Source organism: Microtus ochrogaster, chromosome 7 (assembly GCF_000317375.1).
Source record: "Microtus ochrogaster isolate Prairie Vole_2 chromosome 7, MicOch1.0, whole genome shotgun sequence".
NCBI classification, from domain to species: Eukaryota; Metazoa; Chordata; class Mammalia; order Rodentia; family Cricetidae; genus Microtus; species Microtus ochrogaster.
This window is the reverse complement of record NC_022014.1, coordinates 70,028,798-70,053,406: the sequence shown is the minus strand read 5'-3', so window position 1 is coordinate 70,053,406 and position 24,609 is coordinate 70,028,798. Positions and strand designations below refer to the sequence as shown.

The 24,609-nt window shown below is 39.0% G+C and overlaps 1 protein-coding gene across 18 annotated transcripts in view; it reads right to left on the bottom strand.

The window, feature by feature from the left end:
* Positions 1–1,010: 1,010 nt before the first annotated feature.
* The window catches only part of Spag9 (sperm associated antigen 9), a 132,988-nt gene continuing 109,389 nt past the window's right edge, over positions 1,011–24,609 (bottom strand). For 10 of the 18 annotated variants that reach the window (XM_005350538.3, XM_026780470.1, XM_026780469.1 and 7 more), the window contains 10 exons: positions 23,629–23,754; positions 21,869–21,949; positions 20,769–20,836; positions 19,100–19,248; positions 17,000–17,171; positions 14,196–14,309; positions 13,074–13,112; positions 12,019–12,195; positions 9,196–9,345; positions 1,011–4,490 (listed from right to left, as the gene is read on the bottom strand). In XM_005350538.3, coding sequence (XP_005350595.1) covers positions 4,375–4,490; positions 9,196–9,345; positions 12,019–12,195; positions 13,074–13,112; positions 14,196–14,309; positions 17,000–17,171; positions 19,100–19,248; positions 20,769–20,836; positions 21,869–21,949; positions 23,629–23,754 — 1,192 coding nt within the window. In that variant the 3' untranslated portion in view covers positions 1,011–4,374. The remainder of the gene's footprint in view (positions 4,491–9,195; positions 9,346–12,018; positions 12,196–13,073; positions 13,113–14,195; positions 14,310–16,999; positions 17,172–19,099; positions 19,249–20,768; positions 20,837–21,868; positions 21,950–23,628; positions 23,755–24,609) is intronic. The other 8 variants (XM_026780472.1, XM_005350539.3, XM_026780475.1 and 5 more) reach the window with 2 other exon arrangements.

Here is a 24,609-nt window from a genome sequence, read left to right as displayed (position 1 = left end):
TTAAGGTGGCACTAAGTTTACAGTACCCTAATTTTCAACTGCCCAAGCCTGAATCAGAAAAGGAGGATTATGAAGCTGAGGTGGGGGTAACCTCGCAGTTACCACACAAAGACCACAACAGCCAGTGATGAATGAAGCTTTGTCTCCTGGGAAACAAGATGTTTGGGACTGCAGCTGGGCTGCTCTCATTCTTGTAAGTAAATGTTACCAGCCTGAAGATAAGAATCACCTGGGTAACTTGAGATGGGCAAAAGAAGGGAAAACCTTACTGTATGGTAGCTCCCAGAGCAAATCATGGACATAGCTCCCTCTTCTGGTCTGACTGAGAACTATAGTTTATGGCTGAGATTCCTGATCCCAAAGTCAGGGTATATATTGTCCTCCTATATTTTTAGGGCCTAAACTCAGATCATAACTGTTTTATCTTTGTGAGTGGAAGCTATTTTTGTTGCTTTTAGCATGACAAAAAAATCAAAAATCTCAGTTATTTGGATTCAGTGTCTTTTTGATAAATTTTTAATTCTAAATATTCCAATACCCCTTAACCCACTCCCAATGGATGACTTTGAACAAGTATATCAACACCGTCATTAAAATCTACACCGAGCTAGGCGGTGGTGGCACATGCCTTTAATTCCAGCAATTCAGAGTCACTGGCAGCCTGGTCTCAGAGTGAGGCCAGCCTGGTCTACAGGCAAGGCAGTTATAAAGAGAAACTCTGTCTCAAAAAACAAAACAAAACAAACAAAAAATCCACACTGCAACACATCTCCTGACACGGGGTGTAATCAACTTCAGGAGGCCGAGGGCAGGTTTCACTCAGCACTCCCACCTGTCAACTGAATGCCCTCCTGACCACTGCCACGTGTCATCTGTACCGTGTGAGTCACACTGCTCACTTTTTAGCCAGTGCCAAATGACGTTTCATGGGACATATTATTGGACAATCTGATAAAAACCAAGTCTAGAGCCCCAAGAAAGAAAAAAATAAAGCACACTGAACCTCACACATGTTTCATATACATATTTATATATATTTCATGTACAAAGTTACATTCTGAATCCCAGGGATTCCGTAATAGAAATAAATACTGAAATAACTACATTGCTAATGAGCTTTTTACTCAGAGAAACAAAGCCTCAGCCTCTAAGAGACAGCATATGGGACACTCTAGAACCCAATCTTATGAGGCAAGTAAAGTTCTGATGTCTAGGACAAAAAGAAATTTAGGACATAAACAGTTAAAACATATTCAAATATTGAGAAATAAATGACAAAATTATTAATAAAACTTCATTTTTAAGAGAAAAAAAGACAATTAGTGTTACAGAATAGCACAACCCTGTTAGAAAAGCATTTATGATTTCAACATTTATTTCCTTCTCTTCCCATGCGTCCAAATGGGACACCATCAACCCCTTTCCTAACATGATCAATTAAGAAGAACCCTAAATCTGGTTGAGTCCTTTGGTAATAATAGTCATAATACTTACTAGGAAATAAATATCCATCTCCATGGCATTTGCAAGACACGCATTCTTTTTAGGTTAATATGAGGCATTTTGTTTTGTTGCAAAGGCTGCATGTTAAGTCTCCTCTCAAACTCATGAGATGAACAATGCTACAACCGAGCCCATAGTGTAACCTTTCTTCTCACCCCATTCCAGCTGAAGACCCATAGTGTAACCTTTCCTCTCACACCCATTCCAGCTGAAGAGAGGTGTGCTGCACCCTCTGTGCTGGAACGGTTTACACTCCCAGCAAGCTGCAACTTGTAAGAGATACATTATTATTTTATCAGTTTGGATCTACACCAGTTAGAGAAACATAGTCTCAATATTGACTTTCTAGAAAACAGTTTCCTTTAGCTTCCTAGAGATTTTAACCTGCATTCCTAGTGTCAGGTTGACACATATGCTGCTGTTCTTTTTATAGACCAGCTATGACTGTGCATTGATAATTTCATATAGTTCGCCTTCATATATAACCCAGATGTAACAAAATGAGAACTCTCAGTACTCTGCCTTCTTCCTCTAAGATTTTTACATGGGAGACTGCCCAGAGGCACTCAACCTCCTCTGCCCTGTAGAGGCTATAAGTTTATACCCCTTTACTGCCTGTGAACAGCTTACATCCTGGTATTTCTTCCAAAGATTACCCCCTTGACCAAAATAAACATCACAAGAATATATATGTTATGGGGGGGGGGAGAAGAGAAGCAAAACTATCAATACAAGCACAGCCCTTAAAACAAGCTGCGCAGTGCATCTGCTCTCTCCGGTCCCTGAAGTGAGTCCACAGGACCACGGTGATTTGGGATCATGAGCTAAAATCACCACACACCTACAGCCTGTGAGTGAAGTCAACCCCACTAAGTTTCAAAGAAACAATTCTAACCAGGGTACCAACACATTTGCATGTTTCTTCTTTAGCTCCCGGTTTCCTGGTTTCCACTGGACCACACAAACATGTAAAGAGCTTCTGAACAATGATAAGGGTGTCTGACTCTAGGACACTGACTTCGTGGGATTAAAAGTTCCAGAAACTTTGGTGTCTCTTTATGAATTTTTTACAACATTTCCAATAAAGGCTAATAATGCTTTTTTAAGTATTTGCCTCAAATGACTCATATTTAAAATAAAGATATAGCAAACAAAGTGGAAAAGTGGTCAGATCTGAAGAAAAAATAATATGTAGATCAAACATATTATCCTCTATACAGCTTTATCAAAACAGGTGTTTTTCTTTTAAAACATACAGGCCACAATTTTAAAGTGTGCCCAATGTGCTTATTGATACAAAAGCCTCCTAGGCTCATTAAGTCTCATGTGTTTTAGGATCTAGCCTAACCACATATATGCAAAAAAAATCACTGGTATACTTTTTACAGATATCTCTGTGTCACAGTCTGGGGAAAAAGTTCCTTGGAGTTCCTTGGTACTTAAGAATGCTTAGACAGTTAGAGACTTGTGTTTGATATCTTGTCTATGAAGTGGTCTGGTCCTTCCAATAAAACTGAAGAACCTGTTTCCTGTATGTTTTTATTTTTAAAATAGCACATAAAATTATGTTTAACTTTGTTTGTAGCAGTGGGTAAGAAATGGTAAATCATAAATTTTAGGAATTTCAGAAATTTTCCTTGATAGAGGAAAAAACCGTATAGATCACGGTTTTTGAAAACTCAAAAGGTTATCAGTTAAAATTAGATTTAAACCCACTTTTTCAAATGGATACCACGAATGAAAAGATTAATGCTGACTTTGCTGGCTGTACAGCATTTCCCTTTGAAGATGCCATTTTAAGCCAACAAGGATGCAAACGCTGAAGCGTTATTTATACCAAGCAAACACTAGCTGCTTGGTAGTCTTATACAGAACAAAATAAATCAATTTTCCTAATCATTCTGCTGCCAGCTAATTGCGTTGACTCCACAGTCACCACAGTGTCCCCTCCTTAACAGTGTAAGAGCAGCCTAGTATCTGGCTAACAGGTACATTTTTTCCATGGAAAAACCTGAATCAACAACCACCATCCTCTAGGACAAGAGTACATAACACAACCTCCTTGGAGAACATCCTCCAGTACTGAAGTGCCCTCTACGCTTCCCAGAATAGTTCTTAAACTTCAAATAATACATTACTTAAATGTCAGTATGAAAAGGGATGAAACCAATCTAAAAAATTAGAATATTCAGAGAAGCAGGCTTCATAAACTTTAGAGTTCTAGTGAGATAGGAACAAGAAATTTTATTTAAATAGTGTAACCTTAATTTCTTTAATATAAAACCCCACCAAATCTGATGAAAACAAAGTTTTATATACCATATAAACAAGATTTGTCAGAATTGAAAGTGAAAGTTAAAGTAATTTACAGTTAGCTTTTAGCCCTCTTGGGACATTTAGATAAATCCTGATAATCCATCTGTTATTAGTGTGTCACTTCTATAATACATACTGGGGAAAACTCTATGCTTTGTACTTCATGGTACAGTTTCATTTATTAAGCCTTTTCCATTAGTTCCATTATTAGTGACAGCTAAAAAGTGACCTTATCAATTAAGTGAGTGACATTAGACTGTGGCAGAGCAAACCACATCTGGATTGCTTTCTGTAATTCACCAGTTTGCAGAAAGTAAACATCCTTTGATTTGTTCATGATATACTGAAATTGCCTATTAACACTGGTGCAGTAAACTAGCTCGCTCCTCTGTATTGTTACCATAGGACAGATTTTGTAATATAAAGGTAGCAGGGGAAAAATGCTCACATATTGTGTGGTGAAACGTCTTTCACAAAAAGAGCATTTAAATAAGGGGGGGGGAATAAATCATGCAGAAGAGGCAGCTTCCTCGTCTCCGCCTGTCTCTTAGGGACTCATTCACTGCCACACATCACTTGCCACACTATCAGGTGACTCCTTTCTGCTTTGGTGACACAAGGTTCCAGTGGAAGATCCTCTCCCAGAAGCTCAGATTCTCCACCTTCATCACCTAATGGATCATAAGGAAACTGAAGTTAGCTTAGAAGCAGAAAATACAGAATGATGTGAACTGGACTCACAGTAGCCTATGAAGATGATTTGTTTGATTTCTAGTGCAGAGAACACAGTAAAGAATACCAGGGGGCGAGAGAGGTGGCTAAAAGATTAAGAGCACTTGCTAGTCTTCTGGAGGACTAGCAAGTTTGGTTCCCAGAACCCATGTTGGGCAGCTCAAAACCATCTGCAACTATAGTTCCTAGGGATCTGACTTCCTTTTCTAACTTCAAAGGGCACGCATGCATGCAAAAATGAAAAAATAAAAAGTAAAAGAGTCAAGGGCCAGTGAGATAGCTTAGTGGTAAAAACCTTTGCCACCACACTGTGGAAGGAGATAACCTACTCATGCAAACTGCCCTCTCATCTCCATATTATATATACGCTAAATGTAATAACGACAAAAAAATACCAATATCTGAATCTTCACTCAAACCACTGCCTGATTTCTGAAATTCCTTTTGCCTTTCATTCATGAAAGCTAGTTCACAATACCATGCTGACAGTCATCACAATATGTCTGTTCACTATGATAAAAGAAATGGGAGACAAAAAGAGCGAATGTATCTAGTTCTGTGTTTGTCCAAAACAGATATTCTACTCTTGTTTATTTCAAATTAAGAAAGCTTAATAACTATGGAACATACTAAGACCAGGATGTTGTACTGATTCTTGGAGATCAGGGGTACAGTTCTCCAGTTGAGACACTGAGTACTGAATAGGCACTGCAGCTCCTCTCCACAAGCTTGCAGTAGTCAGCTCTGCTGTGCACAGCAACGTTATTCTGGTACAATCTAGCTGACAACTTGTTTAGTGGGATGAATTAATTCTTCAGCAGAATCCTAAAAATGTGCACACTAAGAAACAAAGATAGTCCGCTGATGTACTGGGATTTTGCAATGTTCCCATTTGATTTTCGCAAAAGAAAATGGCACCACTGACTAGAAATAGAGGAAGGGAGTAACTGAATATGTGCACTTTTCTATGCAAGCAATTTTCCTTTTCCCCTCCCCGCGATGACTTTTTCACAGCAAAGGCAAAATATGGATAACATGTTCAGGTCAAAAGTCAGTCTCTCCAAAGGCCAGAAGAGGGCATCAGAGCCTATGGAACTGGAGAAAACCTCCATGTGGGTGTCAGGAATAAACGAAGGTTCTTTGGAAGAGCAGTCAGGGGTCTTAACTACAGAGCTGTTTCTCCAGGCCCACGTTTGTTTGTTTTTTAAAGATTTATTTCTATGTATACAGTGTTCTGCCTGCATGTACATCTGCAGGCCAAAAGAGGGCACCATATCTCACTATAGATGGCTGAGAGCCACCAAGTGGTTACTGGGAATTGAACTCAAGACCTCTGGAAGTGCAATCAGCACTCTTAACCTCTGAGCCATGTCTAAGTTTGGATCTTAAATTTAAAAAGTTTACAATGAGCCATGTTTTGTGGAGTTTGCCTTTAATCCGGACGCTCTGTAAGCAAAGATGGGCAAAACTTCAGTGAGTTCCAGGCCAGCCTAGTCTAGATAGTCAATTGCAAGCCAGCAGGGCTACACAATGAAACCGTATTTCAAAAAACAACAGAAGCAAACTACAATGGTGAAGACTAAGTGGCTGAGACAAAGGCTTCTGGTTTCTTGCCTTCTGAGCTGTTTTGAAAACATAATATATCTTGTTCCCCAGGATCCCTAAATTGTTTAATTTAACCTAAGTCCTTATAGCTTTGATAAATTCCTTATTGTTAAAACACCATAAAATGAGGCAGTGGTGGTGGCGCACGCCTTTAATCCCAGCACTTGGGAGGTAGAGGCAGGTGGATCTCAGTGAGTTCACCATGGTCTACAAAGTGAGTTCTGAGACAGCCAGGACTGTTACACAGAGAAACACTGTCTTGAAACACAAACAAACAAATAAAAAACAACGAAAACACTATTAAAATGAATAAGAACAACAACATTGAATTCAAGGTGTTTCTGTTGTTATTGTTTTGTTCTTTTAAGACAGTGGTTCACTCTGTACCCCTGATGTCCTAGAACTTACTATGCAGCCCAGGCTCTACCTGCCTCTGCTTCCCAGGATGCTGATAGTAAAGGTGTGTGTTACCATGTTTTTTTTTTTAAATATTTATTTATTTATTATGTGTACAATATCCTGTCTGTGTGTATGTCTGCAGGCCAGAAGAGGGCACCAGACCTCATTACAGATGGTTGTGAGCCACCATGTGGTTGCCGGAAATTGAACTCAGGACCTTTGGAAGAGCAGGCAATGCTCTTAACCACTGAGCCATCTCTCCAGCCCCCATGTTTTGTTTTTAAAACCAATATATTGACTATTAAAGCTGGTGTTTGCTTAAAAACATATACACATGCACACACAACCCCCCCCCCAAAAAAAAAACAACAAAGCAAAAAACACCCAAGTGTATTTTCCAGGCTGGATTGCTAGAGCGGTTGCCAAACCTGGCTAAGCAATTTGTATGCTATTTTCAGAATCTGCAATGGAAAGCATTTAGCGGAGGTGGAAAACTGCAAAGATTTGACTAGAATATCTTCAGTATGATTCCAACTGACACACAACACTCCGAGAAAAAGCTACAAAAATTACCCTAAGGAGAGTCCCTACAATTCCTTTCCATAAAACACTCCTGTGCCAGTGGTCAATTATTTTAAATGCTTTGAAACTCTGCTGTTCTTGCTGGCAGCAATCACTAAACTTTTCATTAATACCCTGGCCTCACAGAAGTACACTAAGAGCGTTTGACATTATATATTTATACTGACCACATGTAGCACACAGTCACTGATTAAGACACTACATTTTCTATCATGATAGACATCTTTATTACATTCCCTAAAAGCATTTAATAACTTGCGTTTGAGAAATCATTAAATTACTAAGGCTCTTATTAGACTAGCCTTTCTTAGTGGTGGGCAAACATCTATTTTGACAGTACTTCTTTTTCCTTCTCTGTCTTCAGGCTGCGTCCATTTAGGTAGTAGTGCTCCGTGTGAACACAGGACTCTCCACATCTACCAGCTAACAGTTCCTCATTGTGCTGCTTCTGTCTCAGTGGAGAGTGATCACCAGCGGACTCAAATATTCCCTTTTTCTAACGCATTTCCATATCTCGTCTTGAACCTAAATACCTTCTACCCAAACCTAACTGCATTGCTCCTTCATTTAAAGTCCTGCTTTAAATGTGCTTGAAGGATAAGCACAAACTTTACTTGGTACGGTGGTCTGAATGAAAATGGCCCCCATAAATTCATAGCCAGTAGTGTTGGAGGTGTGGCCTTGTTGGAGGGGGTGGGCTCGGAGGTTTCAGATGCTCAAGCCAGGCTCAGTGGTTTATTCTCTCTGCCTCTTGGCTCCTTGTCCAGCAGTGTCACATCTGTTCCCCACATGACAACAATGGACTAAACCTCTGAACTACAAGACAGTCCCAATTAAGTGCTGCTTCCTTTATAACAGCTGCCTGCTCTTCACAGCAATAGAAACCCTACCTAAGGGATATTTAGGAAAATACTTTCTTTTTTCCTTCTTTCTGTCTAAATACCCACAAATATATACAGTATATGAAACTTTCCCTTAACTTATCTTCCTTTCTAGAGAAATGTGTACTCTCTGCTCTCCTCTTTTTAAAATATTTTCTTCAACTAAGATGGTTTTACTTTTCTAGATCTTTAGTAAAATGGGGAAATGCTCAGTGTTAAAGCATTTGTTTAAAATGTATAAAGTATTGGTTTCAATACCCAACACTGAAAAAAACCCAACGAACCTTACACAACAAGCAAATGAAACAAAATCACCTCAATTAAGTCATTTTTTTAAAAAGCCAGGAGCTGCTAATCTTCACTCTTACCAGTTCCTGCCCCAATGCAACCCTTCAGGCTACCACTATTTGATACTGACTCGGTTCAAACATTGCTTCTTCAATATTCTCACCATGGGAAGAGCTGACAACTCTCCACCAGAGCATTTGCAACATCTGAACTTGTTAACCTTCGCTCTGTACTGTTCTATAAAACCTATCAGAAGGAGGTGGCCGGTGTGGCACACGCCTTTAGTCCCAGTGCTTGGGAGGCAGAGGCAGGTGGATTCTGTGAGTTTGATTGGGTCCAGCCTAGTCTACATGAGCCAGCTTCAGGACAGCATAATAGAGAGACCTTGTCTCAAAAAGACTAATCATCATCATCATCATCATCATCATCATCATCATCATCATCATCATCTATTAAAAGGGGACTAGTGACTGATTTGTTTCCACATCTTAAGTTTAAGGCTGATAGGCACAAGGTGAGAAAGAGAACAAATAAACAATGTTTTATTAAGTATTTTTATTTCTTCCTTTCGTGGGTGAGAAAACAGATCCTGGGAGAGTAGATTTGTTCAAAGCCTCATGATTACAATTCTTCAGCTCTTCAGTCAAACCTTAATATATGGCCATTTGCAATTTATAATGGCTCTTTCAAATGAATACATCTGGTATGAAAGAAACACACACACATATACAGTATGTATGTATAGACAGAAAAACATGTGATCCCTTTTCAAGTAAAATATTGAAAGAGAACTTAGAAGTCATTATCAGAGTGCTTTCTTATTCACTATGGGTGAAAACCCAACTCACAGAGCACAGTGGAAACTGACCTCCGAGAACCAAAGACTTACCCATCCGGAAGTCAATGTAGCCTTCTCCCCCGCTGATGACAAGCATAGACTTCAAGGGTGTCTGGCTACTCGGCTCCTGTGCAGATGACCCTGCTTTGTCAGCTGTTAGATCTGTTCCGCCATTGCCACTCTGTGGGTTAATGACCTGACCTATTTTGTACAGGAAGGGAACAATGAATATTACTTATCACAGACACAGGTAGGGGATGTTATTTTTTTCTTTACCTTTTTGAAGTTAAACAAAAGACAAGGTTGACTCATGCCTGTAATTGCAGCACTAGGAAGGGTGTGGCAGGAGGACAGTCTTGAGTTTTAGTGTAGACTAACGAAATCTTAATTCAATAAAGTTAAGCTGGACAATGTCCTGATTGCATTTAAGGGCTCAGGAAACAGAGGCAGGGTTATCTCTGTGAGTTGAAAGCCAGCCTGATCAATGTAGTGAGTTTGAGGACTTCCAAGGATGCAATAAAAGCCAGCCTCAAAAGTTAAAAAAAGGGGCTGGAGAGATGACTCGGAGGTTAAGAGCATTGCCTACTCTTCCAAAGATCCCGAGTTCAATTCCCAGCAACCACATGATGGCTCACAACCATCTGTAATGAGGTCTAGTGCCCTCTTCTGGCCTGCAGACATACACACAGACAGAATATTGTATATATAACAAACAAACAAATAAATAAATAAGTATTTTTTTAAAAAGTTAGAAAAATAAAAAGGTAAATATTTATTGACACCCCCCTCCCCCGCTTGAGTATACAGTGTTAGGAACAGAGACTTTACATTAACAGAAAACCATTAAATGAAATTTTAAGAGATTAATTTAAAAATCTTGAGTAAACTAACTTCACAGTAAACAGGAACGGATGATCTTCAAAGTCCAATGTGAGACGCATATATGGCAAGGTGGATGTTAAATTACCTGCTCCAAACTATATTGTTCTACTTTTTGATCTAAGGGGCAATAGAAAGTTTCCCTCCTATAGGTATACATTTGGATTTAGGACAGAAAATGTACACTTAAGCCTAGGAATTGACATATTTGTGGTAGTTTGAATGAAAAATGTTGCTTATAAGGTCAGGTTATTTGAACACATGGTTCCCAGTTAGTGGCACTGTTTAGGAAGGTGGTGCAGTCTTGTTAGAGAAAGTACATCACTAGGGGAAGGAGAGTCCATAGCTTTGCTCTACTTTCAGCTTGTTCTCTCTGCTTCATGGCTGCAGCATGGTGACACACGCCTTTAATCCAGCCTATTCTATACCACTTCAGGGCAGCTGAAACCCTGTCTCAAAAAAAGAAAGACAAGCTGAGATTTTCTCAGCTTCCTGCTGTCACACTGTCCCTACTGTTATGGTCCCTAACCCTCTAGAACTCTTTCTATAAGTTGTCTTGATCACGGTATTTTCTTACAGCAACAGAAAAATAACATAATATAATATTTCAAATCTATTTCAAATATATGCCCTTTCCTTTACAGTTAAGTTTTTTTTTTTTTTTGGTTTTTTTTTGTTTTTGTTGAGACAGGTTTCTCTGTGTAGCCCTGGCTGTCCTGGAACTAGCTCTTGTAGACCAGGCTGACCTTGAACTCACAGAGATCCATCTGCCTCTGCCTGGGATTAAAGGCAGGTGCCACCACCGCCTGGCGAAAAGTTTGTCTTTTTTTAACTTAAGAGTTTGCAAATAAAATTGCTGCTAAATGTGCCATGTGTTCTAAAGTTCAAACTCTAAGGTAGAGGGCCGGGCGGTGGTGGCGCACGCCTTTAATCCCAGCACTCGGGAGGCAGAGGCAGGTGGATCTCCGTGAGTTCGAGACCAGCCTGGTCTACAGAGCTAGTTCCAGGACAGGCTCCAAAGCCACAGAGAAACCCTGTCTCGAAAAACAAAAAAAAAAACAAACAAAAAAAAAAAAAACAAAAAAAACAAACTCTAAGGTAGAATGTTTGAGTATCCATTTGTTCTAAAGTTCAAATTCTAAGGAAGAAACTTTGATTATGAAATGGCAGGGGAGAGAGAAACCTTTACATATTATTCATGGTATGAACAACTGAACAATTTCCAAGACATTCCACTTGGAGAACTTTGACTGTGGGCTGGGAAAGCTCAGAAGCAGAGTGCTTGCCTAGCATGTATGAGGGCCAATGTCCAATCCCCAGAATTGTGGGTAGTGTGTGCATATGTGTGAGAGAGGGATAAAGAAAGCTTTGACCAAAGAAAGCCAGCCTACAAACCACAATCCCAGAGAACTTAGACAACAATACGGACACTAAGAGAGACTTATATAGATATAATCTACATGGGAATTAGAAAGTAGAAAAAGACAAGATCTCCTGAGTAAATTGGGAGCATGAGGACCTTGGGGGAGGATTGAAGGGGGGAGGGGAAAGGCAGGGAGGGGAGCAGAGAAAAATGTAGAGCTCAAAAAATATCAATAAAAAAATACAAAAAAAAAAAGAGAAATCTTTGACTGTGAGATGCTTTTTTTCCCTTTTCAGAATCTGCTGTCCTTCGGTCAAATCTCAGACCACATGTCTTTGGGAACAAGCAGAACACAGTCAAATGATGACTTTGAGTAATATACTGTGACAAAATATTACCACTGATTTTCAAAAGTAAGCAGTACCCCAAGATATCTGCTTTAGGGAGTAGGGAGAGATTGCTAAATCACTCCAAGTAATCTACTTTACTCCAACCACATCTCCATTACAGAACTTCCTTACGTACTGTCCTGAAATTGTGGGTAACGATAGTAAGTTAGTGTTTGGAAGGGTGGTAAAACACAGGAAGACAGACACAATGACATGGATGCCTCGACGGAAAATCTAACTCACCTGGGACTGCCACAAAGAATTTCACAGCATCCCGGTGTCCATGGAAACAAAGCTGTGCATGTGCCATTGAACAGTAGGGTATAAATGTCCCTGGAGTCACTTTATCACTGTTTTCATCACCATAGACACGGATTACACTTCCAGGACGATTACCTGGAGCCCCTGAGGTTTTATTTGCTGCAACAGAAAAACCAAATACCAAGTATTTTCTTCTAGAAAACAGTACTGATGTAAGAGGTTACTGGTTAATTCTTATGATATTATCTAAGAGCTACAGCCAGTTGAGGTAACGTAAGTGCAGCAACGCCAGCTCAAGGCAAAGCTGGAAAGAGATACAGCATGCCAGTTATTTTTAAGTACTTCAGTAATGGAATAGGGGATTTTGCCAGTCTAGCAACAACTAGGCTTCTATCAACGTGAGGGAAACCATCATAGTAAACAAAACAGAATTGAATGGTAGTCAAATCTATTTAGTTTTGCTTTGTAGTCCTTATTAAAGGGAACTAGGCATTATATACTGAAGTGCATAAGTATGTTCTTAAATAAGATGTTTACAGTTTATCTTCTGATTTTTTTCGCCGTGGGAAAGGGTGGGGAAGCTTTGCTTTGAAGAACCCAGGCATTACCACAAAGAAGCTTGCATTTATGCCAGGCTGACAGTTTGCTGGAGTCCTATAGAATGGCCAGACTTACAAAATGCCCCTGCTTCCATGGGTAAGTGAATGAAAGAAACATGATTGGTAACAAGAGTAAACAATGTAGATTAATGATAGTTTTAAGAGATGTTTCATGTTTTTATTGGAAGGAAAACCAAGTCTGAAAGAAAGTTTAGCTGCAACAAAAGATGATCAATAGACTAAGCTGCTGAGCAGTTGGTGGCTATGTAAGAAATGTTTAAAGTAAAACAAAACAAAACACCTGCTGCAATGCAGTGACGGCAAGTGGGTGACACTGGACAACATTCAAGAGGGTGTTCTAGATAGGATAGGAGGAGATAGCCTCACAGTGGCTCCAAGAAGCCAGGAAGGAGAGTTTGGTTCCGGATCTGCACTTACCCCTCAGCCCCAGTAAACGTCCCTGGTGGAGGATTACGGCTAAAGTGAGAAAGGAGGAAAGGGGACATGGGGAGGTGCACGACAGGAAGGAGAAGCGTTACTGTGAGCTGCCACTCAGCTTCTTCTATGTGGCCCTACCGAATTATGGCAACCTGGCAGAACACCAGATAATGTAATGTGCTTGCCAAGGCCTCTACAAACGCCTCTACTCAAAAACAATCATTTATTATTTCATGAAGTCATTCCAGTATAACAGAAAAATGATGTGGAGTGCTTACTAAAATTCTCTCTTAGTCTACCCAAAAGAAACCACCTTTAAATAATTATGCTAAGATACAACTCTCTCTTAAGGCGAGAAGATAATCCAGACATATTAGAATGTCTTAAGTTTTAAGAAGGGCTCTGAATATGTAGACCTGTAACTAACTGTACAAAAACAAGGAGATATTGAGAACATAGATTCTTTAAGGGCTTCAAATCCACCTTCTGGTATTCTTTCTTCTCTTCCACTGAACAAGGGGATTTAATAATGTATTTGATGAACTTAAGGTGCTTTATTCCCCCAAACTATTCCTTGCTCGTGCAGTTTGCAACACAAAAACACTTAATGGATGATCAGTGTAATGGAATGTCATATGTGGAACATACAAGCTCCAATTTTTTTCCTCCAAAATAATAAAGCACATTCCTTTCAAACAGACAACTTGTCTTCAGTATAAGGAAAGGCTCAGTGACCTCTTGAGACTTCCACAAGTTAAAAAAAAAAAATCTCAAATACAACAAATGGGATAGCCATAACTATTAGCCAGAGTGAGTTAAACTACGATGAATGGAATGTAGTGTTTCTGAATATTGGTATAATAAAGCTGAAGAGAAATGGACATTTTACTTTAAAGGTGAAATAGGGCTGACTCCTGACCTGAGAAGAAGAGCTTCCAAAGTGAGAACGCTGAAATATGGACACTGGTCCAAATACTTATAAAGTAATATTGTAGTTTGTAAACTGATTTCTGCATTGCCACAGATTTGCCAAATCTAAATAATTCCTTCAATTATGAATTATGGGCATCCCTATTTTTTGTAATTCTTTGACTTGTGACAGTTATTTTAAAATATACTTACTTTCTGTCAATGGGATGGAGATAATGACTCCGTTTCCTGTCCCCACCCACAAACGATTGCAAGACACCATAAGAGCTGTTATCCTCACAAAAGAAAAGCCCAGTTTTCCAGTACCTGTAGGGGAAGGAGAGAGAATAGTTTATTGAGAAACTAGAGGGGTTTCAGATTCCAAATTTCTAGGAGGCTCTGGCTTAAAAACAACAAAGAAAAAGTTTGCTGGAAAGGTGTACATTAAAGCAGACTCTTTTGTGTGCATGTGTATGACAACTAGGGTGGTTTTGAACGAACTATGTAGCCAAGGCCAACTCTGAACTTGTGATCCTTCTCCCTTTAACTCACAAATGGTGCAATTACAGGTGAGTGCTGGGGTTGTGGGAGGGAACCACTATGCTCAGCACACAGCAAACTCTTATTTGGCTTTATTATTTGACAAGTCAAGGATAAAGGAAAAAGATGGCTGGCATTATTTTATCGACCAGAAAGAAGTACAAAGGAAATAATATATCAAAAAATACAGATCAAAACTTAATTAAGGGAGCTACAGACACAAATCAAACCCAACATAAGACAAAGCAAAGCAACAAGAACCCAAAACTTGGAGTTTGCTAGATTAGGAAATCAAATGTCATTTTACAAACTGAAAATTAATTTGTTTTAAATTTCTTTACATGCATTAAAAAAAAATCAACCTTTGCTAAAACATACCTTTTCTCTTGTTTATATACTTAGGCTCTAATCAGCTAAGAAGTATTAGAATATCATATAAAAATTTTAAAAGAATTTTTGCAATTGATTTCATTTTCAGAGATTAGAGAAGTATAATGATTAAATAAATAAAACATTTGAGACAAACATTAGTCATTCAAAGAACTAAGGTCCTGATCTTACAAATACTGAAGAAAGCAATCTTAACTCCCATATAGCCTATGCTAGGAATCTTTAAAAAAAAGTTTTTTAAAGATTAATTTTATTTAGGCATGAGTGTTTTGCCTGCCTGTATATATGTACACCACTCACATGCCTGATACTTGCTGAGGCCAGAAGAGGGTGTCCAAACCCCTAGGATCAGAGTTACAGATGTTTGATGAACATGGGTAGTACTGGGAACCAAACCTAGGTTTTCTGCAACAGCAGCAAATGCTCTTGACCACTGATTCATCTCTCCAGCTCTAAGCTAGGAATCTTTAACCAATAGTCAAAGTACAACTTTAAAATAAATTGTGCATCTTTTTTTTTGTTGTTTTTTTTAAAATATTTATTTATTATGTATACAATATTCTGTCTGTGTGTGTATGCCTCCAGGCCAGAAGAGGGCACCAGACCCCATTACAGATGGTTGTGAGCCACCATGTGGTTGCTGGGAATTGAACTCAGGACCTTTGGAAAAGCAGGCAATGCTCTTAACCTCTGAGCCATCTCTCCAGCCCTGTTGTTGTTTTTTTTGAGACAGGGTTTCTCTGTGTAGAATTTGCTGTCCTGGAACTCACAGAGATCTGCCTGCCCTTGCCTCCCGAGTGCTGGGATAAAGGCATGTGCCACCACTGCCCAGCTTTGTACATGTTTCTAATATGCCTGATTCTATGGAGAGAGTATACAGCTAGTCAGCTTCTCTGTGGTCAATGACCCTATACGGTTAAAAACTACTGAAAGGAATAAACCTTTCCTCAGGAAGCAAATCCTTTATGACACACCTAGTCATCACACAACACACATTAAGTGTTAAAAATACAGACAGCTAGGCGGTGGTGGCACACGCCTTTAATCCCAGCACTTGGGAGGCAGAGGTAGGCAGATCTCTGTGAGTTCAAGGTCAGCCTGGCTCTAAAGCTACAGAGAAACCCCATCTCAAAAAAACAAAACAAAACAAAAACCAAAAAACCAAAACCCATCAGAAAACAAGACCAGAGATTTTTCCTGCCTTTCCTGGGGTTTCATCTCTGGGGTAGAAACAATAAACAAAAGTCACATAATATGGGTGCAATCACACTAATGCTAAACCTATGAAGATGATAGGTTGGGTGTGGTGACACACACTTTTCATCCCAGCTCTTGAGAGGCAGAGGCAGGGAGATCTCTGTGACTTTCAGGCTAACCTGGGCTATACAGTGAGACCCTATCTCCCTCTTCTTGTTTTTTTTTTTTTTTTAAAAAAACAGAACCTAAATAAAGATTCCTCTTCAATATGACATGAGAACCTGAGAGTATGTAAACAAAACCACAAAATACCTGTTAGGCCAAGGAAACATAGAACATGTGAAGGCCCTGAAATGGGGAGGAATCTGTCAATGTGAGCAGAAGGATGTAGGCACTGAGATTAGTTTAGACCACGTAAAGTCTCCTGGTAAGATCTAAGTGTCAACTGGCCTAGAGGCTAGAGCAAAAGTACATGAAGATGAAATTTTACATTGTTTACTATGTAGAGAACAGATTAGTATAGGAACAGGGAGACAAGTTAGGAAACAAACGTTATCAAAGGGAGAGAGGACAGTGACCTGGCCTAAGAGGATAGTGATCAAGATAAAGTAATTGACATAAGGCAGTTTCAAACTTGACAGAGTTCTACGTCATCAAAAATGGAAGGAATAAGGGGAAGACAAAACAAAAAATTTCTAGTGGAGAACATTGGAGCATCTGTCTGATACTTCTAGTGATGAACTTATTCAGTGATTTTCTCAGAGCATTAGAAGAGGATGGAGGTGTAAGTCAGTGGTAGCCCATCTGTTCAGCATATACCACAATACTGCATAAAACAAAAACAGAACATTCTCAATGATTTTCAAAAAGAAAACACTATGGAAGCTTACCTAACATTTTGCTTACATAAGGTTCAATGTCCACATCCTGGAGATGTTGGTATGTGTGTGCATGATAGAGACGGAGTGTGGAATCCAAACGAATGGAGACCCACACACCATCACCCACCCATGCAAGCTGCCGTACTTGGCTCTCCTTCCTGGGGTGTGCATCAAATGATTTCTAGAAGAGATGTTTAATAATGAAATTACTTTTGTTGTTTTTTTAAGACAAGGCTTCTCTGTATAGCCCTGGCTGTCCTGGAACTCACTTTGTAGACCAGGCTGGCCTCAAATTCAGAATTCCGTCTGCCTCTGCCTCCTAAGTGCTGGGACTAAGCATGCACCATCACTTCCCAGCAAATGGAATTACTTTTGTCACACAGGAAGTCACTTTAAAAGTTCATCCGCCCAACAATCTGAAGACTGTTTATTAAAGGGCCTAAATTTGCTTATCTTCTATGACTGTTCTTCCCATTAGTTCTTCTACCATAGAATGTAACACACATATATATTCAAATAAGAACAAAAGATCAAACAGTAGTTGTACATGGTGGCTGACACCTGCAATCCTAGCACTTGGAAGTATGAGACAGGAAAGCTGCTGTGCGATCAAGGTCAGAGTGAGATTGTTTCAATAGTGAGACAATAACAACAGAACCGAGTGTTGGGTTTCAGCACTATACAGGACGTTTCCTTATATAAACAATGCTGGCCATGTGCCAGTGTTTAGAAATGATGATTTCAGGATTTGGTTCTGCAGTGAGAAGTAAGATCCCTATTGGTAACTAAACGAAAAGGAACCCACACTGTTGTATGAGGAACAGCAGTGAAAAATAAACACCAAATGGTTGGCAGAGGGGTAGCTATTGAGACAAGGTGTTATTATATGTAGCCTAGGTTAGTCTCTGATTTGTTGCCATCCTTTTACCTTAGCCTCCCAAGTGCAAGGATTAACAGGGGTGTGCTATCATGTCTAGCTTTAACTGTGAGATTTCTAAGGAAGAAAATGAGACACGGGGCAGGGAGAAATAGAAATTTCACCTTAAAATGTTCCTACTGTAATTTTTTAAATAATCAGAATAGATACATTATGACCAAAATTTAGATTATTTTTTAACAAAAATTTTCACTATAATGGTATTTTTCTCGGTTTGTGATATGAATGCAAATGAATCTGAATGTACATGGAATAGGCAAAGGGAACTAACTTAGGAATTCTCTCAACCAATCCTTATATAAGCTATTAAGAACTACATATTTGGGCTGGAGAGATGGCTCAGTGGTTAAGAGCACTGACTGCTCTTCCAAAGGTTCTGAGTTCAATTCCCAGCAACCACATGGTGGCTCACAACCATCTGTAATGAGATCTGGCGCCCTCTTTTGGCATGTGGGCATATATGCAGGCAGAATGTTGTATACATAATAAATAAATAAATCTTAAAACCAAACTACATATTCAGGCTGGCATGATATTGCACATCTTTAATTCCAGCACTCAGGAAGAAGAGGAAAGCAGATCTCTGAGTTCGAGGCCAGTCTGGTCTACATAGTAAGTTCCAGGACAGCTAGTGATATGTAGAAAAATACTCAAAAAACCAAGACCACATCAACAAAAAACATATATTCAAATAAAGCACATAACATATATAAAATACAGCCGGGCGGTGGTGGCGCACGCCTTTAATCCCAGCACTCAGGAGGCAGAGGCAGGCGGATCTCTGTGAGTTCAAGACCAGCCTGGTCTACAGAGCTAGTTCCAGGACAGGCTCCAAAACCACAGAGAAACCCTGTCTCGAAAAACCAAAAAAAAAAAAAACATATATAAAATACATATACAGACACATATAAAACCTTTACGTTTGAATCCTGTACTTAAAAACAAAATAAAACCAACAACAACCAAAAAAAAAAAAAAAACCAAGCCCCACCATTTCCTACCCTCATAGTCCATGAGGTAAAGCAACAGAAAACTAAAACATCCAAAACTGTATCCAGCCCCTTAAACAGTGATCTGGAAAGCAGTCTCTAAAGAAGTTGGAAATGATTATTTAATCCTGCAGTCTCTGGGAATACCAATTCAGTGTATATACAGAATGTAGATTAACTTGCCTCTATCTTCATAGCCTTTGGCTGAACCACATAGATTTTGTTCCTATAGCCACACCAGACTTTGTCATGTACCACAGTCATGCATCGTATGGAATGGTGAGGACGTCCAAGGTCTAAAAGGTGATAGTTTGACAAGTCCCACTGTCCATCTTTAAAACAAGAATAGATGATAGTTAGTCACAGCACTCATTATTGATGCGGCGCTCTAGGACCATGGATTAAGTGTGCCTTTACCTGTACAAGTTACAAACTGGAAGAGAGCACAAGGAATGTCTGCTCCAACTTGCTACCTGCTAACTGGATTCCCTTTCAAGCGCGTTTTCAAAAGAGGTAATGTAGTTTGGTGTGGTGGTACACACCTTTAATCCTAGCACTGGGGAGGCAGAGGCAAGCAGATTTTTTTTTGTGGTTCAAGGTTAGTGTGGTTTATATATTGGTCCAAGCTAACCAAGGTACTTAGTAAGACCTAGCTTAGAGAGACAGAGAGAGAGTGAGACAAATAGAGAGAGAGACAGAGACAAAGAGAGGAGAAAAAAAAAGCCAGGGCCGGGCAGTGGTAGTAACTGCCTTTAATCCCAGGCGGATCTCTGTGAGTCTGAGAGTCTGAGGTCAGTCTGGTCTACAGAGTGAATTCTAGGACAGCCAAGACTGTTTCACAGAGAAACCCTGTCTCGAAAAACAACAAACAAGGTAGAATGGTACTATGACAAACTAGTTGTAGGTTATCTGAAAATAACAGTCTTTTTAGAATTAGAATGGATTTAGGGATTGGGGCATAACTTAGAAGTACAGTGCAAAATTTTTCTTAAATCAAGTAAACAAAAATTATTTCTTAAAATAGGATAAGGCTGTGTGTGATGGCCTTTTAATCCCAGCTTCCAGGAGGCAAAAAAACAGGTGGATTTAAGACTAGCCTGATCTATATAGCAAGTTCTAGGCTAGCCAGGGCTACATAGTGAAACTCTATCTTTAAAAATCAAACAAAAAGAGATAAAAGAAAATTATCCTTGCCAAATGTTTTCTAATTAAGTATATGAAAAATTTTTTTGCTGTATTACACTATATAAGGGCACCAAGAGAGTGGGAAGATGGCTCAGTAGACAAAGTGTTTGTTGGTAAGTGTGAGAAACTAAGCTTAGATTCCCAGAATCTATGTAAAACAGGAACTGGAAACAGGAGAATTTCTAGAAACTTGGAGGCCAGCTAGCCTGGCACACACATAAATAACAAAAGACCCTATCTAAAACAAGGTAAGGAGATAACAACCAACACAAGGTTGGTCTGTCAAACACACACCACATGCATGCCCATATTCACATACATGAACATTTATGTACACATACCATAAACATGTACACAAAGATAATGTGTATTTTTATGTATGTATGTATGTGTGTGTGTATGTATGTATGTATGTATGTATGTGTTTGTGTGTGTGTGTATAGACAGAAAATGTTAATTCTTTGCTCACTGTGATAAACACACTTCTCCATTAGAAATGCCTACTGCATACCTCTACAGAGGCATCCATATATTTACTAATGTATATCACCAATATCCCACAACTTCATTCTCTTTTTAGGTATCATTTCTTTCAAAAATGGTAAGCCAATCTACTTAAAATGCTCTGCAAAGCAACATGTTGGTGTACAATGTTATAAAAACTCACCAACTCCTCTGTGGAAGATTGCAAGGGTGCCATCAGCTAGGGCCACTAGCACAATTCCTTTCACGTGTCTGAAAACAGGAAAACGAATTTCAAAACCTCCACTCAGGAGCACAGAATGGACCATGTGTTATTGAGCTGGTGGATAGTCTCTTAAAGGGCCAGTTTGTGAGCATCTTGTTATGGAAACGTCATAGAAACTAACGCACAGCATGTGGGTGTTTTGCTTTCTAGCTCAAGGCTCCTCCTCTCATTTTACCTTAGCATAACTCTACAGACCAGATACACATCTTGACTGGAACTAACAGAGTCTATCCTGTAGATTTAGGAACAAACTGTTGGAATTTTGCCAGTCAGCATATGAAAAAGGATTAGTAAACCAATGACCTAATCAATGTATTTCCAAACTATGAGGAATAGTCTGAAACAAATGCAGAACCACGAAAGTGAAGATTTAATCTGGAAAGTTTTCTACTTAAATGTTTTTTAGTCTTCTTTCCATTACTGAATGTCATCCTCAGTTTCTCTAGTTACACTGTTGTGGTAGTTTGAATGAGCTGTCTCCCATAGTCATGGGTATTTGAATACTTGGTACCCAGTTAATGGTGTTGTTTGGGTAAGTGTGGTCTTGTTGGAGGAAGTGTATCACTGGAGGCCAGCTTTCAGAGTTTAAACAACTTGCATCATTGTTAGTTTGCGCTCTCTACTTTCTACTTGCAGTCCAAGGTGTGAGCCCTCAGCATCCTGCTCTAGCCTGCTTGCTGCCATGCTTCCCTGTCATGATGAACTCATTTCTCTGGAACCATAAGCTCAAATGAGCCCTTCCTTCTATAAGTTGCCTTGGTCATGGTATTTTATCACAGTAATAGGAAAGTAACTAAGATAATAGTTAAACCAACAAGCAAATAAATCAAGCTTGTATACTGATTTATCATGAGAAACATGTTAACTTTAAAGTCTTAAAATCTATTTTACACCAAAATCAAATCTTTTAAAAGGAATAATTTTAAATATTAAAATTAAATTAAATAAAATTTAAAAATAAAAATTAAAAAATAAAATTAAAATTAAAAATTTTAAATAATTTTAAAAATAAGACTTACACAATACTGAGGATTGAGTCTTTAAGCTTAATTGAATGGAGACATTTCCTCCACTGGGCTACAGATGAATGGACATACAAACTGCAGAAATAATGTCAGGATTGTTAAGGCATAGGGTATCACCAATGCTTCTATCTAACAATGACTACAGGTACCCCCAAAAGGAAAAATCATTCAATTTTTAGGAAAAGGGTTTGATACTTTTGTATGAAAAGAGAAAGAGCAAGGGGTAGGAAGAGGGAAGGGGGAGAAGGAGAGGGAAAGAGAGATAGAGACAAAGAGGAGGGAGGAAGGGAGGAGAGAGAACAAGTACCAAAGACAGAAGAACAGGCTATTTACACAAACAGAAACATACGAAAACCAAAAAAGCTAGAATTACTATTGATACTTGAGTTAACTTTGGCTTCCCCCACACCTTAAGCATTTCTGCATAAAACCCTTTACATAAATAATCCAACATCTCCATTACACTGAACTTCTGAATGACAGAGGGATTCACATCAGACAGTGGTTGACTCTACACAACCTGCAGGCTAAGTCCTAGGGAAAACATACATAAGTGACCCTGCTTAACCTTTGGAAGTACTCTATTCTATAAGAGGCCCCACAGTGTTAATAAGTGAATATCTGCGCACACGCCTTTAATCCTAGCACTTAGGAGGCAGAGGCAGGCAGATCTGAGTTCAAGGCCAGCCTCGTCTTCTGGAGAGTGTTCCAGGACAGCCAGGTTACACAGAAAAAAACCTGTGTAAAAGAGGCCACCCTCCAAAAAAAAAAAAAAGTGAACAAACCATGTAACATAGATCATCATTTTCTGAGCTTTCAAATCCTGATTTGTTCATTTTTAAAAAAGATTTTTAGAATTTTGTGTATTTGCCTGCAAGCATGTCTGTGCACCATGTGTGTACTTGATAACTGTGGAGGCCTGGAACCAGTATTATAGACAAGTTGCTGAGCTGTCATGTGAGTGTTAGGAACTGAACTTGATCTTCTGCAAGAGCAGCAAGCACTCTTAACCAATGAGCCATCTCTGAAGCCCCATTTTTTTATTTATTCTCTCTCCCTTTTTGTTGGTGAGCCAGGATTTTCTCTTTGTAGTCCTGGCTGTCCAGGAACTCGCTTTGTACACCAGGCTGGCCTGGAACTCAGAGATCCATCTGCCTCTATCTCCTGAGTGCTAGGATTAAAGGTGTGCACTATCACTGCCCAGCATAATTTATTCTTAATTCTATATCAGATTTAATTTTTTTTCTTAGCTAGGATCTTGTTTTAGTCCAGGCTATCCTAAAATTTATGATCCTGTCTCAGCATTCTGTGTAGTATGGGCATGCACCACCAGTCTAACTCAGATTTAAAAATTTTATTTAGCTTTTCTTTTAAGAATATTACAAAAATAGAACATTCTGTGACAAAGAAAAATAATTTACCATTTAGAACTAATGGAAGTCTAGTTTATGAAAGTTGCAATAAAACTTCAAATTTTGTGTGTATAAAGTTTTTGTATTAATCTACACTTTATGTTTACTACATTTCATTTATCTTTTGTCTAGGGTTTTTGCTTTTGTGAAGAGGGTCTCACTTTGCTGCACAGCCAAGGTTATCGTGAAGGTTCCAAAATGACCTTGAATTTGCAATCCTCCTCCCCAATCTCCCAAGTGCTGAGATTACAGGCCTGCACTATCATGTCAGCCTCATTTCTTTATTTCAAATGCAGATGCAGAAGACTAAGGATATTGTAAAATTAGGATGCTAGTACTTACCAGCCATTTTGAGCTCCAAGCCACATGGTTGGTAAAAGACTACTCATTTTTTGAGCTTCTTCTCTTGCCAGGTCTTGCTCATTTGGCAATACTGATATCTGATCTTTGTACACATCTGAGTCATTACTGGGAATGAAGCACAAAGGAAAAAATCTACCCTGAGTATACATATTAGCTTTAGTTTTCAGAATTGAACAGTTCTACATTTAAGCTTACCACAATGAACAAACACCAAGATTCCAGAAAAGCCAATGTTAAATGCTTACACATTAAGTAGCTCACAACTGGACCAGAAACACTAACAAGTTTTAGTGGAAGTTCATAGTGGAGAAAGGGGAATAAGATTTAATAATGTTACTCATCAGTTAATAGCCAAGATTTTAATTACAGCTCTCAAAAAGAAGAAAAGCCAAAACCAACCAAATAAAAACACGATATAAAAATTTATGGCTTTGTTATTAATTATATGAAGTTTATAATAGTTTCTTCTGGGGTGAGATACAGCAAAATATGTTTATATTCCACTATAAATCCCTTCTTTTGGGTTGTCAGGGCATAAGTAGACAATAGAATTGAATCTAATTCAAATCGACTTCATCTGAAATTAATTGTAAATGCTAATAAACACTCGGGAGGGAGAGGCAGGTAATCTCTGAGTTCGAAGCAGGTCTGGTCTACAGAGTTCCAGTACAACCAGGACAACACAAAGAAACCCTATTTCAAAAATCAAATCAAAACAAACAACAACAACAAACAACCAAGACATAAAACAACAAACAAACATAAATAGAAATGGATGGAAAAAAATCTCCAAAGAAAATAAATAGGAGAGCCGGGCGGTGGTGGCGCACGCCTTTAATCCCAGCACTTGGGAGGCAGAGGCAGGCGGATCTTTGTGAGTTCGAGACCAGCCTGGTCTGCAAGAGCTAGTTCCAGGACAGTCTCTAAAACCACAGAGAAACCCTGTCTCGAAAAACCAAA